This window comes from Glycine soja, chromosome 2, assembly GCF_004193775.1.
Source record: "Glycine soja cultivar W05 chromosome 2, ASM419377v2, whole genome shotgun sequence".
NCBI lineage: Eukaryota > Viridiplantae > Streptophyta > Magnoliopsida > Fabales > Fabaceae > Glycine > Glycine soja.
The window spans coordinates 49,865,766-49,884,109 of record NC_041003.1 but is presented as its reverse complement, the minus strand read 5'-3'; the positions used below and the strand labels follow the sequence as shown (position 1 = coordinate 49,884,109).

General features: G+C 31.1%; 2 protein-coding genes across 2 annotated transcripts; one reads left to right on the top strand and one right to left on the bottom strand.

The window, feature by feature from the left end:
• Positions 1 to 327: 327 nt before the first annotated feature.
• Positions 328 to 3,599, bottom strand: LOC114403213 (WEB family protein At5g55860-like). Its single transcript, XM_028366027.1, has 3 exons — positions 3,256 to 3,599; positions 2,751 to 2,982; positions 328 to 2,338 (listed from the first exon to the last, which is right to left on the bottom strand). Exons 2-3 carry the CDS (start codon positions 2,937 to 2,939, stop codon positions 578 to 580), a joined length of 1,950 nt encoding a protein of 649 aa, XP_028221828.1. The 5' UTR covers positions 2,940 to 2,982; positions 3,256 to 3,599; the 3' UTR covers positions 328 to 577.
• A 7,710-nt stretch (positions 3,600 to 11,309) lies between these two features.
• Positions 11,310 to 16,813, top strand: LOC114403206 (cellulose synthase-like protein E6). The gene is made up of 8 exons (XM_028366014.1): positions 11,310 to 11,673; positions 12,511 to 12,835; positions 13,926 to 14,066; positions 14,178 to 14,309; positions 14,816 to 15,028; positions 15,337 to 15,558; positions 15,631 to 15,978; positions 16,062 to 16,813. The coding sequence occupies exons 1-8, from the start codon at positions 11,375 to 11,377 to the stop codon at positions 16,614 to 16,616; spliced, it is 2,235 nt and encodes a 744-aa protein (XP_028221815.1). The 5' UTR covers positions 11,310 to 11,374; the 3' UTR covers positions 16,617 to 16,813.
• The last annotated feature ends 1,531 nt before the right edge of the window (positions 16,814 to 18,344 follow it).

Here is an 18,344-nt window from a genome sequence, read left to right as displayed (position 1 = left end):
TTCTAGAATAAAACAGTTTGAAGCAACATCTCCTTTTTGCCTCAGTAATATAGTTTATCAAGAAGAGAAATTCTAACCATGCATTTTTGTTAGCATTTCATAAAGCATCAAATAAGCAATGTATCCATGAAATTTATTCACTAATAAGCAATGTAAAAAGAGTAATAACAATTGTTTTGTTAACATTTCATAAAGCATCAAATAATTGAGAAGAATGGACAGATATAGTTTGGGCATTGTTAAAAGAGTAATGTCATCCGTTTTGTTAACAATTGTTTTGATTAAGATATAGTTTTTTTAATAGTTATTATTATCATTATAGTGATTGCCACAAAATATTTCATCATACTAGCATGTTAAGTAGCAATATACAATAATATACTAAAGTTTCATTAATAAAATACTTGTGACCAAACTATTGACATTTCAAAATTCTTGTCCCTCATGCTATGATGACAAAAATCTGATCGCAGTAGTTTCAACTTTCACACAAACCAGTATGTATCTCTCACATTCATGAGCTGGACAAAACTGTAATTAAGCAAGAGATCTTTCATACATGATTCTCCCAGGGAAGCTAAGAAGAAGATTCTCCCTCAACATGGTTCCTTTTCCTGTGAAAGATGCCACTGATATTATGCAAGAGAACTTTCTTTGAAACTGACACCTTCCCCTTTTCTAACTTCTTCATCTCCACCCTGTTTGGAGGTGAATTCTGAATTTGAATCCTATAGTGCTGAGGAGATAGTTCTGGGGATATCAGTGTCTCAGCCAATATTTGAGATGCAGCTTCTGCTGCTTTCTTCTGCTCTCGTTCGCGCCACTTTCTGAGCTCACCCTCCACAGCCCTCTTTGCTGCTTCAGCCATTTCAGCCCTTTTCAACGCTGCCTGTGTTTCACTCTTCATATCCTCAATTTCCTTTTGAGTTTCCTCTAACCTCTTTAGAACTTCATTTTCGCTGGCCTTTGCAGCTTCAACCTGTGCTGTGGCAGCAGCCACTTTGATATCTGCTAATTTATCAGACTCCTCAACCTTATGAACTAAGGATTCAAACTCCTCTCTTGAGATTGTAATTCTTGCACCAGGTTCAGAAGGTGATGAATGAGAAGGACTAGTTCTCATAGATAAGACCTTAATCTGATCAAGAGCACTTGCCTCTGCTGCATTAGCTGCTTCCACTTCTTCCACCGCTACTCTAAGCTTTGTTTCTGCATCTTCTAACACAAGTTTAGTGACTGCAGCTTCCATCTTCAATTCTGCAGTCTCATTTTTCATATCTTCTATTTCCCTCCTTGCATTTTCAGTTTCAGAAAACAACTGTTTCAATGTCAAGATCATTTCCTCTGATGCGCCTCTAGCTTTAGATTCTCCTGCCAAGTAGGCTTCAAGTTCAAACTCGCTTTTCCAGAGCTCTACCTGCAGATTCTCAACAATGGATTCAGTTTTGGATTCTTTCTCCTTCAATTCAGAGTGTTCTCTTTTTACATTCTCCAGCTCCATCCCAAGAGCTTCCACCATGCTTCTAAGGGTGTCTTCCTGTCCTGTTACTCTCTGCAGTGATTCCTTAGCATCACCAAGATCCTGAGTGACACTTCTCAAAGAGTCCAAGTCTGATGTCTTTTTGTTTTCAATTTGCTTTTGCAAAACCCCAATTTCAATCATTGTCTCAGTGAGCTGCACTTCAAGATTTTTTATAAGCTCTGGATTAAATTCCTTCTTTAAATCAAGCAACTTCTTTTTTGATTCTTCAAGGATGGCTTCATATGATTGTCTAAGAACTTTTTGTCCGGCTAATGTCTCTTCTTGCAGTTGATGTGCTTGGACAGATTCAGCATTCATTTTCTCAACTGATTCCTGCACAACCAAAATTTCTTTAGATACCTCACATGCTCTTTCCATGTTTGCCTTCATTGCATCTTCAGCTTCTGCTGTTTGCTTGAGAGCAGAAACTCTTGCTTCCAAGGATAAATCATACCCCTGACGAATTTTACTCAGTTCTTGCTTTGCAACATCAAGTTCTGTAATTACAGATGCAAAATTATTAACGGCAGTTTCTAACTCTTCTTTCCAAGCATGATTGGTTCCATCAGGATCACCACATTTTTCTTCTTTAAGCTGTTTTGCTTGACTTTTTGAAGCTTCCGTTGCCTGAATTGCTGATTCTCTGGATTCACTGAGAACTTTAAGCTTTTGTGAGAGATCCTCAACCACTCTTTTAGCCTTTTCAAGCTCCACCAGGACTTGAGCTTTGGTAGTTTCTGCATTCTTTAGTTGTTCCTTTAATTTTTTCAGATCTTTCTGGGCTAAGTGAAGTTGTCTCTCCTTTGCCCAAACACTCTATAAAATAACAAACCATAGAAACAATTTTCACTTATGTGGTAAATGAGAGCATGTCATTCATGAATATGATACATGTTAACAAGGACATGTCATTGGCTACTGAATCAAACCATGATACTAGATTGTGTTGAACAAATTGTCAAATTTTGAAGTCCTAATTATAATATAAAAGATTTTGAACTAATAAGAATAGAAGTTTCCAATTTTTCTTCACATTTCACCCCGCTGAAACATTTTCCATCAGAACACGTGGTGGAAACAAAAATTTAGATTCATAGTAACCTCTACACCAATTCTAGGAATGAGTTTGACACTAAAACTATTGCTCCATTATAATTTTTGTCTTTTTGATATGCAACTTCAGAATTCAGATATAGTTTTAACAATTACGGTATAAAAACATAGTTACCTCAGCAAAATAAGATTTGGCCTTCTTAATGGGAGCATTGGGAGGTGTTTCACCAGAGAAAGCACCTTCACCAAATAGAGAAACAGCATCTTTAACAGATTGAAAAGGTGGACTGGTGTCAATCTCTCCAACCACTGGTTTTGTTGGATTTGGAGAGTTAGCAGCACTTTGCCTGATTTTGGCTACCATAGTGTCTTTTATTTAAATAATAATACCGGCCTTTGAAGCCAACCTGCAATAAAAGAAAAAGAATGTTACAAGGAAGAAACTGAAAGAAAAACAATATGATCATCACAACACATTGTAAACATCAAACTCAAAATAATCCAAACATATCAGAGATCTCTTTTCAAATCCACACAGAAAACAACCACCAAGTAGCCTCCTATTCAGACATTTTAAGAAAACCCCATCAACAAAACCGCATCAAAGTTTCCATCTTTAGCTGAATCCGCAAGAAAAAATCACCGACAAAAAAAAAAAGAGAAGAAACAAAAAAAAAAACCTTTCAAAGGGGTGCTTGTTGAAAATTTTCAAGAGGGCATGGAAAGTGTTGCATTGAATTGCAGAGTGAAATCGCGGGGAAGAATCTTCACAAACTTGTGAGGAGGGAAAGAAAGAGAAAGAAACAAAGAGAGATGAGTTTGGCTGAAGTGAAAACTGCGAAAAGGTGTGGTGTGTTTAAAGACAAATTTTGCATCAGCATGTCAGGTTCAGACTCTCAGAGTTAAAAAGGGAATAATCATGTGCAAGCGTTCCTATTCAAGATTCCTCTAATTCAGTTAAAATGGTTTTTATACGATGATATATTCGTAGCATTGTGACTTGTGAGGAGCGTTACGTAAAATTCTGTCAGAATAAAAGTTGCAGTAAAGATGGTTCGCCATGTCACCACCACCCTCACAGTGACAATGAACAAAGGAAAATTTTTATTTTATTTTAAAAAAAATGAGAGAGACGGTGATGTAAATCAGAAAGAAGGCAAAAAGACAAGCTCTCTTGTCCTTTTTTAACAATGTGTCTTGAACATGAACATTTGCTAGCAATTATTTGGGACAGTCATGCTTGATGCTTCGGTTGCCCATACATACATCCTCTTCAACGCTGATATCGAGTAGTACTTGAAACAGTAAAATATTTATTGATTCTCATAAATAATACTAATGTATTTTGTTATATTAAATCTAATGTTATTTACATTAGTCAAATGTAGTAGTAGTATGTTAGATCTAATGCATAATTATGTATTATACGGGTAATAAATAATTTATCGCATCGTGATTTAATTGTATAGAACCCAAGTACGGATTTGCAATGGGTTGTTTTTATTTTTAACTTTGTACCTAATTTAATTAATTATGGATTGAGTGAGATTGTTTGGGCATCAGATTCAACTTATAAAACTTGAAACATGAAAAGAAGTTACACTTATGTAAAGGTTCTAATTCTCTTGTTCATTGTTCATTGTTCATAGGAGAATGATTTGTTAATGTATTGGGGCCAGAATCTAAGAGAATAACATGGCAGGTATATATACGTCGCTTTCTATTGTCTGAATGGTGGGACTTGGATAAGTCTGCTTGACCTACAAATGGATTGGAGTGGGCATTGGGCAGCTATTAAGTATTTAAAGCTCCATTATTATACTTAATGCTTGTGCTTTCAAATCCTATTTGTTATGGTTAGTTTTCTACTTCCACACCTACATTTCACTATCAAGTGAGGAGGATTTGCCCAAAATTTGTACTACTCTGTATAGAAGCTTGTGTATAAATCACGATAGTTTTAGTTGCCTTTATTATCTTTTTACGGTCTATTTATAATCAAGAAATGAAAAGGAAAGAATTGTTGGCAGAAAAAAAATAATTTTTAAAACTTTTCAAGATTTTGGATCATCAGATTAGAAATATTGAAAAGTTATTTTAAAAATACATATTTGAGTAGTTTTTTTAAAAAAATTAAAATAATTTTCACTTTATTTTTAAATTAAAACTAAAAACTACAAACGATTATAAGTTATTTCTATTTTTACTCTTTAGCAAAATACAAATTTGGCAAAAAGATAATTACAGGTATTTTTTGCGTGCATATCCATGAGACTAATATTCAAATATGTCTTTTTATAACTTTGTTTTTTTCTCACTGGGTTAATATTAAGCATCAAACAATTAGATGATACAATCTCCGTCTCTCTGATTTACTTCTCATTTCTGCGAGTCTGCTCAATAGGCAAGAGAATCATGCCTCTATTATAATTAAAGTTTCCAACACCAGCTCTAAGTTAATTTGAAGTCTTATTAACGGGTTTAGAGATTGATCTTAAATCCCATACCCTCAAGAATTCATCTGAGATACTAGTTAACTAGATATTTGGATCATAAAGTGTGTTTTTGGTTTAACATTAGATTAAACCAATACACATTTTCATGCGCGTTCTGTGAGAAATAAGAATTCATAACTTTTGATTCAATTATATTTGGTGATTTTTTAACTATAAACCAAACTATGGGCAAACTCAATATTAATTGTGGACTTTAGAGCTCTGAAATGTCATATTGGGAGATCTTTACAGCAAATCCGTATAACTAGATAATTTAGATGTTATGGATCGATGAGTACATCAATAAATGAAAAGTATACATATTATCTACCTGCCTACTTTGCTTGCAAGAGAAACCAAATCTTAGTGCTATATTAAAAAACAATAGTGGCGCGCTAACAAAACTATTAGGTAAGTGAAATTGTTGTATGATCAAATAATAGGCATAAGTACTCTTACTTTTGGAATTTTAGGGAATCTTTAAAAAATATTAATAATTATTGAAACACGTTATCTTTTAAGAATATCTGAATCCATAATAGGTTATTTTTTATTTGTACATTATTTTTACTTCTCAATAGAATCTTCTTAACTCCTCAGCTGGGATAAGAGAAATTATGTGACGGACTCTGTATATTGGAAATCATGTTAATTTAATAAGATTTTCATTATCTCTTCACGAGTCTGACATATACTCATTTAAATTGATATAATCTTATTTAACGGGCTCACTTAATTTAATAACTAAATAACTAATATAATTATTTTATAATATTAACTTACAGATTGGGAAATTTCACTTATTATATTTAGCACACAGGGAATTAAGTTTACACTTAAAAAGAGCTATTAATCACTTAGAAGCAATTTATAATCACAAAAACAGCCATGAATGAGAACCAAATCTCACATAATGATGTCATCCATAAGTATCAGATTTGTGGTGCGTTTTATAAGAATGCATATTAAATAGTTGTAAAACTATGGAATCAACTTGTAGATTCCAACAAATTACATTTCTTGAATTACTAATTGGGACTATCTTTCACATGTCCCAAATCATCACTTCTTTACCGAATGAAACCCAAAATAACTTAGTCTGGTGATGGAGAATGACTAGTAGGAATAGAAAATGCAATTGTCATTGCACAAGCCACAAAAACACAAGACAACTCAGTTCTTAATAAAGCATCCAATCAGATTAAAAACATCCAACATAGCTACAAATGGGATGAAAGTTGCTGGTCACTCAAAATGCACAACAGAAAAAAGAAGCCTAGATTTTTATGACGAAAATTCGTAATTTTTATTAATCGAATTCAGGAGTCAAGATTTGACATTTTTCATTATGTATTTTTTTTAAAAAAAACTTTTTTATTTTATTGAATTTTTTTATAAGACTCCAACTCCAATGAATCACTCTTTATCATCGTTAGAATTATCATATTACTAAGATTATATTTTTATTATTATTTTCACCTACAACTTACGTTCATTAAAATGGAGATAATTTTCCTGTAAAAGAAAAAGGATATGACTTATCATAAAGATTTTATTTATCTCACTCATAATGTCTTGTGCGGGGCTCAAATCAAAATCTTAGTATTATTATAACTTATTATTATTTTGATGTAATTAATTATTTTCTTCTATATAGATTAGTCTCTTTCTAATCCAAGAGATAGCGCCAAGATGCATGCTTTTTGCAGATGACATAATCCTCCTTGGAGAGTCGAGGGAGGAGTTGAATGAGAGGTTGGAAACTTGGAGACGAGTTCTAGAAACACATGGCTTTCGCCTAAGCAGAAGCATATCGGAGTATATGGAATGTAAGTTCAACAAAAGAAGGAGGGTTTCTAACTCAGAGGTGAAAATAGGAGACCATATTATCCCTCAAGTCACACGGTTTAAATATCTTGGGTCTGTAATACAGGATGATGGGGAAATTGAAGGGGATGTGAATCATCGCATTCAAGCAGGATGGATGAAATGGAGAAAAGCATCGGGGGTGTTATGTGATGCAAAGGTACCGATCAAGCTAAAGGGAAAGTTTTATCGGACTGCGGTAAGACCGGCGATTTTGTACGGAACAGAATGTTGGGCGGTCAAGAGCCAACATGAGAATAAAGTAGGTGTAGCGGAGATGAGGATGTTGCGGTGGATGTGTGGTAAGACTCGACAGGATAAAATTAGAAACGAAGCTATTAGAGAGAGGGTTGGAGTAGCGCCTATTGTAGAGAAGATGGTGGAAAATAGACTTAGGTGGTTTGGGCATGTAGAGAGAATACCGGTAGACTCTGTAGTGAGGAGAGTAGACCAGATGGAGAGAAGACAAACAATTCGAGGCAGAGGAAGACCCAAAAAGACTATAAGAGAGGTTATCAAAAAGGATCTCGAAATTAATGGTTTGGATAGAAGTATGGTACTTGATAGAACATTATGGCGGAAGTTGATCCATGTAGTCGACCTCACCTAGTGGGATAAGGCGTTGTTGTTGTTGTTGTATAGATTAGTCTCTTTCTAATGCTACAACCTTTGGGCTTTTTTTGTTTTGTTTTTTATACATTCAACCTTTGGGCTTTAAGAATATTACCTTCGTGTCAAGTCTTTAGTCAGGCCGTTGCTTCCTGCACCTCCAAGCTGCTTCATGCACCCTTTTTTTGCTTCCAGAATGTAAAATTATATTTTTGGAATTTTGGCTTCCAAAATGATCAACCCAAATGATAAAAAAAAATAAATCCAAAAAGAATGCAGGAAACAACTTAAAAGTGCAAGAAGCATCAGTGGTGGACCGGTAAAGGGAAATAAATCCAAAAAAGAAAAGAAATTGAGTCCATACACAGATACCCTACAACTTCCTTCCCTAGCACAGTGGTGGTAATCCTTCTCCCACATAATCCATCCAAAATTTTAACATAATTTTTTTTAATTATTAGAGGTGAAAAAACTAAATACCAAAATCATCTATATAATTGAAAATTGAATTCGTATCTTATTAAAAGAATTTATATCATTAATTAGATTTAGGAACATGATTATTAAGGTAAAAAATATTAACCTGTGACTTATCAGTTACTTTCAATTAAGAATAATATTTATTCAACACTCTATTATGTCTCTCTTTATCTCTTTATTTTTGTATTTTGTAAGACCTTAATTGATATTAGATTTAAAATTATTTTATTTATTTTATGTATTGATTTTTTATTTTATTTTTTATATTTTGTAGTACGTAGTAATGGAAAAAAAATCAAATAGAAATTTTGAACTTGATTTTCAAAACTTAAATATAAAATAAAGTTAACAAATAAATTCAATCTGAATATATAGTACTCTTGATAAATGTGCTACAATTCATAAAAAAACATATAAAAATGAGTTTAATTGGTAAAAAAAGTCATCAAAAAACTAAAAAAAAAATAATTTATATAATATTAAGTTTCTCTAAAAATTTGCATGGGATACTTATAAAGTTCTTAAACATGCCCTTGGGGTGGAAGAATAAGGAGAAAAGACAAATGAGAGCATGGTTGAACTTGAAGCATGCAAAGGAATCAAACAAGAGAAGAAGCAACAAGATTCTTTCCCTCTGATATGCACGTGCTAAAACAAAACAAAAATGCAGAAATCTGAAGGGTCACATCGCCTGTAACCTCCTCGGTCTCATATTTTTTTAAAATTTTCATTTTATATAAAATAACAAATAAATTTATTAAAAATAATAGATTTTGTTTTTTCATCCAAAAAAATATTAATTATTAATTTTTTTATTAACGAAAAAGAAATTTAACTTGTGACTTTTTTTTTTCCTTTTATCATTTAAAGATGATAGATTAGAAATACCATTTATTCATTGGCATAAAATATTTTTCATATAGTTTGTTTGTTTATTTTCATATTTTTTCTATCCATCCAAAGAAGAGAAATTTCTCTACTCTTCTCTTTTTTATTTATCTATCCAAACAACACAAATTTTCCTAATTTTTTTCATTTTCATTTTACTCCTATACTAAACAAAGTATTAATGGGAAGAGGGGATACCGTAAATCTATTCTGCTACAGGCTATTATTGTATATTGGCATTAATATAAAAGATTATATAAGAATAAAAAAATTATATTATGTCTTGCAGCAGATGAAAAAATTAATAATAATATTGATAATCTATAATTAATTCCATGCATAAGTTTTTATTTATTTAAAAAATTAAAATAATATATATATATATATATATATATATTATTTTTAAAATAACAGATCTAATTCAGTAAAAAAAAAGAATCGGATCTAACCAGATTTTGTATCTAGTTCTTATTCAATTTTAACTAGGTTTTTTTTCATTTTTTTCTGGTTTTTTTATTGAGTTTAATTTTTCAATCATAAACTATAAGTTTATAACAAATTTATACCGCCATCTAATAAAAAATTATGATTAGTATAATTTTTAATATAATTATTGTGAAAGTCAATAAATTTATTATGATACATAATTGAAAAAGTACATAGTTTTTCTCTTTTTATTTCAATAAGTTTTTGAATTGTTCATACTATTGACTTCACCAATTTCCAATTTAAAAACGATACATGGGAAGTGAATCCGTTTTTAATAGGAAAAATGTTATATTCACAAACGATAGATAAAATGTTAAAATGTCATTTTCTGTATGTTTTTTTCTTCATTTTCTTGATTTACGGAAGATTCAAAGCTTCATGAATCAATAACCCAATCAGGATTTGCGACTGCTATTGACTTTATTTAAAGTACAAATCGATCGGTACTTAGTTTAAAATCGACCCTTATTATGTCAATTTGATCCTTCTATATATAGAGAGAAAGAGGCATTATAAATTAATATTAGCAATTAAAATCGTATACTTATATAACGTATGATATTCTTTTTGTAGAATACAAAATTAAAAAATCTAATAGTTGAATCATTTGATATTATCATTTTGATCATCTATGTTACATTTCACATAAATCAGATATTTTTTTTAGTGGTTTATCTAGTAAATAGATCGATACTTACATATATTTTTATAATATATTATACGTGAAAGTAAAATAGTGTGATAAAATAATTAATATTAATTAAATTTTAATTAATTTAATTTACTTGAAAATTTTTAAACTAGTTTAATATATATTACTGGGCACGTACACATATACCGGCCGGTTAAGTATCAAAAATATTTTCTAAGAAAACAGAGTACTTTTTTTTAGAAGATAAAATAGAGTACTTAATATGAGAATATATGTACAAATTTTATTTGAATATGTACTGCATCAATTCATGCATGTGCCGAGGTCTGGTAAATAAAAACATTGTCTTTAGTAAAAAAAATAATTATTTGAATATGCGCTGTATCATGCATGTACGAGGTCTGATAAATAAAAAGATTATCATTGTAAAAAAAAATAATTATTCTTGTAGTATCATAAGTACACCAATAAATTGAAGACACTGTTATCGAAAAGCTGAATTTAAAGTATTACTAGTATTTATGAGAGTTTATAGTATATTAAATCTTAATAAATGCACTCCCATAACAAGATTAGTACTTTCGAATTCTCCACCACGTTTTGTCATTCTGTGGAAACACATTTTATTGAATTTTATCAAAAATAATATCAGGCCTGTATAAGATGATAAGAATACGTGAAGAAATGATACTATTCTTAAGAACAATTGTATTAGCTAGTCTTAATTTAGAGTTACATTACATGTTCTAAAGAAAATCTTTGAATGATCCTATTCTAATAAAACCTCTCCTATTGGCGTAAAAATAGTATAGAAGGTGGAGCTTTTTCATCTGGGTTAAAAATAAAAATTAATAATTATCATAATTTAATCAATGAAGTATTTATCGTAATGAATGATTTTTGTCATATAAGAATATAAGAAGTATCATCTTGAATTACATCTTATATTTTTTATTTGTCTTGTAATAAGATTTTTTCATCTAATTAAGTTAACCTAACCCAAGCAGATGCAAAAAACTCATTTCTTTGATTATAACTTCCATTTTAATTTCAAAGATTAAATACGTCATTCACTCTTTTTATTTATTTATTTCTTTCATTAAAATATTGATATTTTTCTTCTCTTTCTTCAATTATTTTGCTGATACATTTTTCATTCATCTATTAATATTCAATAACTTTGGAACACTTTTTTCAATAACTCTAGTAAAAAGGCTTAAAAGACAGCCACAAATAATAATTTTTGTTTTCTTATTAAGGACCGCGATACGAATAGCGATAGTGCACCAGAAGCTCATCAGATACGAGAGGAGAGAGAGAATGGGAGAGGAAGAAGAAGGTGCGAGACAACAAGAGTCTCATGTTGATGTTAGTTTGTTTGAGACAAAAGAAGCAAGATTCCGAGGAGTTTACAAGGTATTTGCATCTACAATATTTGCAGCAATATGTTTGATTTGGGTGTACCGAGTGGCAAACATCCCCACAGTTGCAAGTGGGAGATGGACTTGGATTAGTGTTATGGTGTCAGAGTTATGTTTTGGAATATACTGGATCATCACTCAATCTGTTCGTTGGAAAATCGTATATCAAACGCCTTTCAAACACAGGCTCTTACAAAGGTTAGTTTCTCTTCATCACAAGCCTCAAAATAAAGAGAGAGAGCCTTTATTTTATTTTTTTTATCCATTGCACCATATATACCAATTTTTACCTCCAACTTTCCATATTTCTTTTGTTGAGTTGAGTCTTGCAAGTAATTAAGAGGCTGTCATCATCTGTACCTTACCCAGAACTAAGATATAAAAAAGATATGAGCTCAAAATGGACTCTTGAATCTTGTTGCACAGTTTAAAATTATAGCTTATAGGAAGATATATATTAGTATTTTTCAAAGAGATACTGCATGCATTTTGTTATGACTACCTCTGCTGGACAATCAGAATTCACACAGCAAAATGCAATACAACAAGGTCCAATAGCTTTAACTGTATACTGTCGTATGAAATAAAGAAAAAAAAGAGAAGAAGATAAGAATGACAAAAACAAATTAATTCATACAAAGGAGTCGAACTTCACAATCATAAAAAAAATCTTTTATTATAAATTATTAGATAATTCTAAACCACCACCACATATAAATTATTTGTTTTTTAATTGAAAGAAAAAAAAGCTAATAACACTTAAAATTTGTCAAAAGAATAAAAGAGGTGTGGTCCATGACCAGAAAATGAATTTTTCTATTGTACCCATAATTTTCCTCAGATCGATATCCTCCACTGACTCCCTCAACCTTAATGCTATTTTCGTCATTCTGTACGTTACTGTGTCTAACACAATCAATCTAACTCTAACATTTGTTTATCCCTTTGATTAACTGCCATGTGTATGATTTGGCTGTGGTGTAACACATTTATAGTGTCAAACAAATAATGATTTCCCATTTTGATTTTTTACAGATATGATGAGGAGAGTTTACCAGCAGTGGACATTTTTGTGTGCACGGCTGACCCAACACTTGAGCCACCATGCATGGTGATGAATACGGTATTATCAGCAATGGCGTACAATTATCCTGCGAATAAATTGAGTGTGTATCTCTCTGACGATGGAGGCTCAGAGCTCACATTCTATGCTCTCTTAAAAGCCTCCATTTTCTCCAAACATTGGTTACCTTTCTGTAGAAGATTCAATGTTGAACCTAGGTCACCAGAGGCTTTCTTCGCTGCCCATAATTGTAGCAATAGTAGCACTGAGTATAGCCAAGCATGGTTATTTATCAAGGTAACTGAACTTGTTTTTTTTTACGTTGAATTATTATATATGTCCATATAATGTTACACTTCTACCTTAATCTAATGTTACTAATGTTCGGGCACTGTCTTTGTGATCACATGGAATTCTAGGAGTTAAACAATTAAGTAATATATGTACTAGTATTAAAAAAATAAAAAATAATAAGTTTATATACCTAACAGGTTAGTTGAAAATTAAAAAATTAACCTATTAAATTAAATTTATTTGATAAAATTAACTATAGAACAAAAAAATATAAAATGATAAAAAAATAATAAAATAATGATTTATTTTAAAAAAATAGCAAGAAAAAATAACAAATATATCAAGGATTCAAAAAAAATACTAGAAGCTAATAAAAATTTATTAAAAAACTTATTTATCAAACAATCAAAATGAATTTTTATATATAAAATGAACGCATTTTTAATTTTATAACCGAACAAATATAGTTTGGATAATACATATTTAATTTCCCTTAAACATGTTAAATTTGAGTCTTATATCTACATAACAAAAATTCTTGCAGTAAAAATCATAATATGAAGAATGTTTTATAATTCGAATAAGAATGTATCATATGAAAAACATCCTAATCACCTCTATAATGTTGAATAGAAAAGTATTCAATAGTTATCTCAAGAGTTCTATTGCTTGATTTTTGTGGTTTTTCTAAACTAGAATTTAGTCATTTTATTATTCTATTTTTTTTAAAAAAATTTATTTTATTTAAATTATTAATATCAGTAGTAAATATTATTTTTAATCTTTAAATTGAGTGATGAATAAGCCTGCTAATGAAACTATGAGGCTAAATATTACACAACCACAATTATTAGTATATAGTATTATCAATTTGTACATGCAACTCGATGACTCTAATATAGTTTAATTATTTAAAAGTATTTAAATTTAAAATACAAAAATTATTTTTTGTCTATTTTATCTTATGTGATTTGTTTTGAAATATTATTTGTTTATTGATTTATTTTGACTGATTCTCCAAATCTGGCTTCATTTTAAATATAACCTTTGATGGAAATTTACCCTATATGCCATTTCATTATTCATATGTCAGAATTTGTACAAAGACATGAAAAGTGAGATTGAACCAGCCGTAGCAAGGGGCGAGGTTCCAGATAATGCGATGAATCAGCACAGAGGATTCTCAGAATGGAATCCAAAAATAACAAAACAGAATCATCAACCTATCGTGCAGGTATGAACATTTTTAATTTGCACAAAAAAGAAAAAGTAAGAATTCACGTTGAAATTAATGTACTATATCTTAGTTTTCTATATAATATTTATTTATTCTTCATTTTATTAGATAATAATTGATGGAAGAGACACTAATGCTGTAGATGAAGACGGATTTCAACTGCCAAGAGTCGTATACATGGCACGCGAAAAACGACACAACTACCCTCACCACTTCAAAGCTGGAGCGGTTAATGCATTGGTGAGTAATACTCACAGCATTCCATTAACAATGTATGCTAATTAAACTCATAATTTTATATTTTACTTGTAAAAATGTATCTCGTTTTAATTTAAAAGAATTAAATCTTACCTTTCAAATGCAAGTTAACAATGTTAAAAGAAAAAAGAAGTTAATTAACTCTTTATCTAAAATGTTTTTTTTCTTTTAAAAGTGTCTTAATACTTTAATTAGACACTACCCTAAGCTTAGTAGTTAGGCTATTTTTTTTTGAAATAGTTAGGCTAAACATAAGAACTTTGAAAATTAAACTCTTTTATGTTTACTTTTTTTTATTATATCTTAATATATTATGTTTTCCCTTCACTCTAGAAACTTGTCTTTTGTACATTGATGATGATATTTTCAAATTGTTCATTCAAAGAGGTATTTGACTATGTTTTCTCAATAACAACAAACAAAAAATAAAGAAAATTATCTACTACTATTTGGTGTCAGTGTCACATATCACAAGTTTCATTCTGCAGATACGAGTGTCTTCCGAGATAAGCAACGCCCCTTTCATTCTCAACTTGGATTGTGATATGTACTCCAATAATGCAAATACAATTCAAGAAGTATTATGCTTCTTCTTGGATGAAACAAAAGGCCACGATATAGCTTATGTTCAATTTCCACAGAGCTATAATAACATCGCCAAGAATGACCATTATGCAAATTCTTATCTTGTGAGCAATAAGGTAGGTAATAAAATAATGTAATTACTTTATATGCCTATAAATACAGTATATATATATATATATATATATATATATATATATATATATATATATATATAATCTCACAACACATAGATGTAGAGTCTATTTGGATTTCTTTTTTTTAAAGTAATTTTAGAAGAAGAAATAAGAGGAAAAGAATAAAATAGTTAACAAGAAAGTTATTTCATTTTTTTTAAAAAGTGCTTCAAATAAGCTTATCCAAACAAGTCCATAAGATGGACTACCGGTTTATTGAGTTTGATTTTACTTAATGTGTGCATATAAAGTTTGAGCTAGCTGGAATATGTGGATATGGAGCAGCCTTGTTTTGTGGAACTGGGTGTTTACATCGAAGAGAAAGTCTTTCGGGAGCTTACTTGAAAGATTACAAAGCAAAATGGGACAGCAAGCCAAAAAGAAACGATAATAGAACAATTGATGAATTGAATGAAGCATCCAAGGTTCTTGCCACTTGCACCTATGAGGAGAGCACTCAATGGGGGAAGGAGGTATGTGCTTGTTTGTAGCTATTTTTTTACCATAAAATTTCAAATATTTGATGATATTTATGAATCTTGCAGAAGGGATTAGTATATGGTATTCCCGTGGAAGACATTGCTACTGGCCTTGTAATCTCATGCAGGGGTTGGAAATCGATTTATTACAACCCTGAAAGGAAGGCTTTCATGGGCATAGCTCCAACAACCTTGGATGTAGCATGTCTTCAACATATGAGGTGGTCAGAAGGCATGTTCCAAGTTTTCTTCTCCAGGTATTGCCCTTTCATTTATGGGCATGGGAAGATACACTTTGGTGTACAAATGGGATATTGCACTTACCTCTTATGGGCTCCCATGTCTCTGCCTACTCTCTGTTATGTCATTGTTTCTCCTATTTGCCTACTTCATGGCATTCCGCTGTTCCCACAGGTTGTCTCATGCGTTTAATTAACCTGATTTGATTCCTTAATTTTCTTGCACATATTTACCTTTATTATTTCATGTTTTTGCAGCTTTCAAGCATATGGGTCCTTCCATTTGCGTATGCATTTCTTGCTACATATGGCTTTAGCTTGTGTGAGTATTTGATTTGTGGGTCCACAGCAAAGGGTTGGTGGAACTTGCAAAGAATTAAATTCATCCATAGGACCACCTCGTATCTCTTTGGTTTCATTGACACCATGAAAAAGCAATTAGGACTATCACAAACAAATTTTGTCATCACCAATAAAGTGGTTACTGAGGATGTCCAAAAGAGGTATGAGCAAGAGATCATTGAATTTGGAGGCTCTTCGATCATGTTAACCATGTTAGCAACAGTGGCATTGCTAAACCTTGTTGGTCTTGTTGGGGGAATCAAGAGGATTATGATGGATTTAAATTTGGAATTCAGCTCTAGCCAATTGATGATGCAGATTACACTGAGTTCATTGGTGGTTATGATCAGTTTACCAGTGTATGAGGCACTTTTCATTCGTAGTGATAAAGGTTGCATACCATCTTCAGTTATGCTCAAGTCCATTGTCTTGGCCTCATTAGCATGTTGCCTGGCACCTTTCATTTGCTAATCTAGCTATTTAAATGTCAGTACAATACTGAAAGTGTGGCTCATTACTTACTAGTAATAAGAATCTTTAATATTAGTTCCTAGTATGGCTTCATTGACTTGAAGCTTTAAGTGTGCGCGCTAGTTATCTTTATCAAAGTACTTTGGTTCCACGTATCTAAACATAAATCTAGCAACTATTAGTTTTTGGAAACTGGAGATTGAGGATTCTGTTATGATCCCAGAGTTCGAGGCTTAGGATTCCTCCACAAAGAAAGGTTAAGGAGAATAAATTCTTTTTTTTGGAAAAATATAAATTATATTAAATCCAAAATGATATAACAATAAACGGGCATACCATTAAGAATTTATTCTTAATGGTATTGCTTGCATATAGGCACCCAAATGCTAAGCTGATTATTCTTTCCTCAGCGGGTCCTAAGGTGCAATAACAGAATTGATAACAGAATGAAGATATCCTCCCTATCCAATGAGAGCCCGCCAGCTCAGCGCTTAGGATCAGAATTGGTTAGGAAATCTTCCTGCTTGTTTTCCTTTTAGTGTTTGTCTCCTCCTTGTCTAATTGCAGTGCCCCTGTGCTGTGTTCTTGTGTGTTTTTCTCCTCCTTGTCTAATTGCAGTGCCCCTGTGCTGTGTTCTTGTGTGTGCTGCTGCATAACATCATAACAGATTCCCAATATTTGATTTACAAGAAATACTAGCAATGCACATTTCAATATTATATACCATTTAGCGTACTTCCTTCTGTTAGGGAAATTCATGAGACCCACGAATTATGTATGTCTGCCTCTTCGTATAGTAGATATTATTTTCAAATTAGTATGATTTACAGGAATTTCAACTAAAAAAATAAAAAAATCCGTCCAGAAAAAGGTGTTAGACAATTATATATTTGGTTACATACACTTTTAATACATATTTTAAGATTTAATTATTATAAACTTCAGATACTAATAAATTCACTAAGTTTGAAAATTATAGGAACTAAATAGATGATTAAATCTATTTTTAATTTTTACATTTTAAGATTTACCTAATTAAATTTAACGTCCAAGCACTATATATTTGATAGTCACGCAATTTTTTTTTTCATATAAGCATTTTGTTCGTAAAATTAATTTAAAAATTATTAAATATAGTATCTAAACTAACTATAATATTAGTTTTATATTAAACATAAGTCACAATTAAATAAATTAAAATATTGTGACTATATCATATGCACTGTCAATGAGTTAGTCAGCCCATTCGTGATCGCTAATCACCCTTTCGGCTTAGCTTAGAGTTGGAATGTTGAACTGCCAATGCAACACCCATCACACAATCAATGAAGAATAACATAATTGGTCCACTGACAAAAAATATAAGAAATTGAATTAACTGTGGTGAAGACTATTCACTGTTTCAGAGTAGGAAAGGCAAAGGAAGGCACATTCGCAGGATCTATGCAATGGGCTTGGCTTGATTTGTTTGCTCCGATGGAACATGCTGTTCAGAAAAACCTTCATCAATAGACTCTCCCAAAGGTTCCAGTTCGATCGATCTACACCTTTAATTTGTTCCCGTGTTTCACAAACTATTTTTTTTATCTTAAAAAATTATTAAAATTTATTTTGTTTTTATTTGTTACAAATATTTGTGTATGTTTTAATATCTAGAAAAATTAGAAATTACAAGTAATTAAATATTAAGTATCTTTTTTATAATGTCAATCTAGTTGGGATCATTAG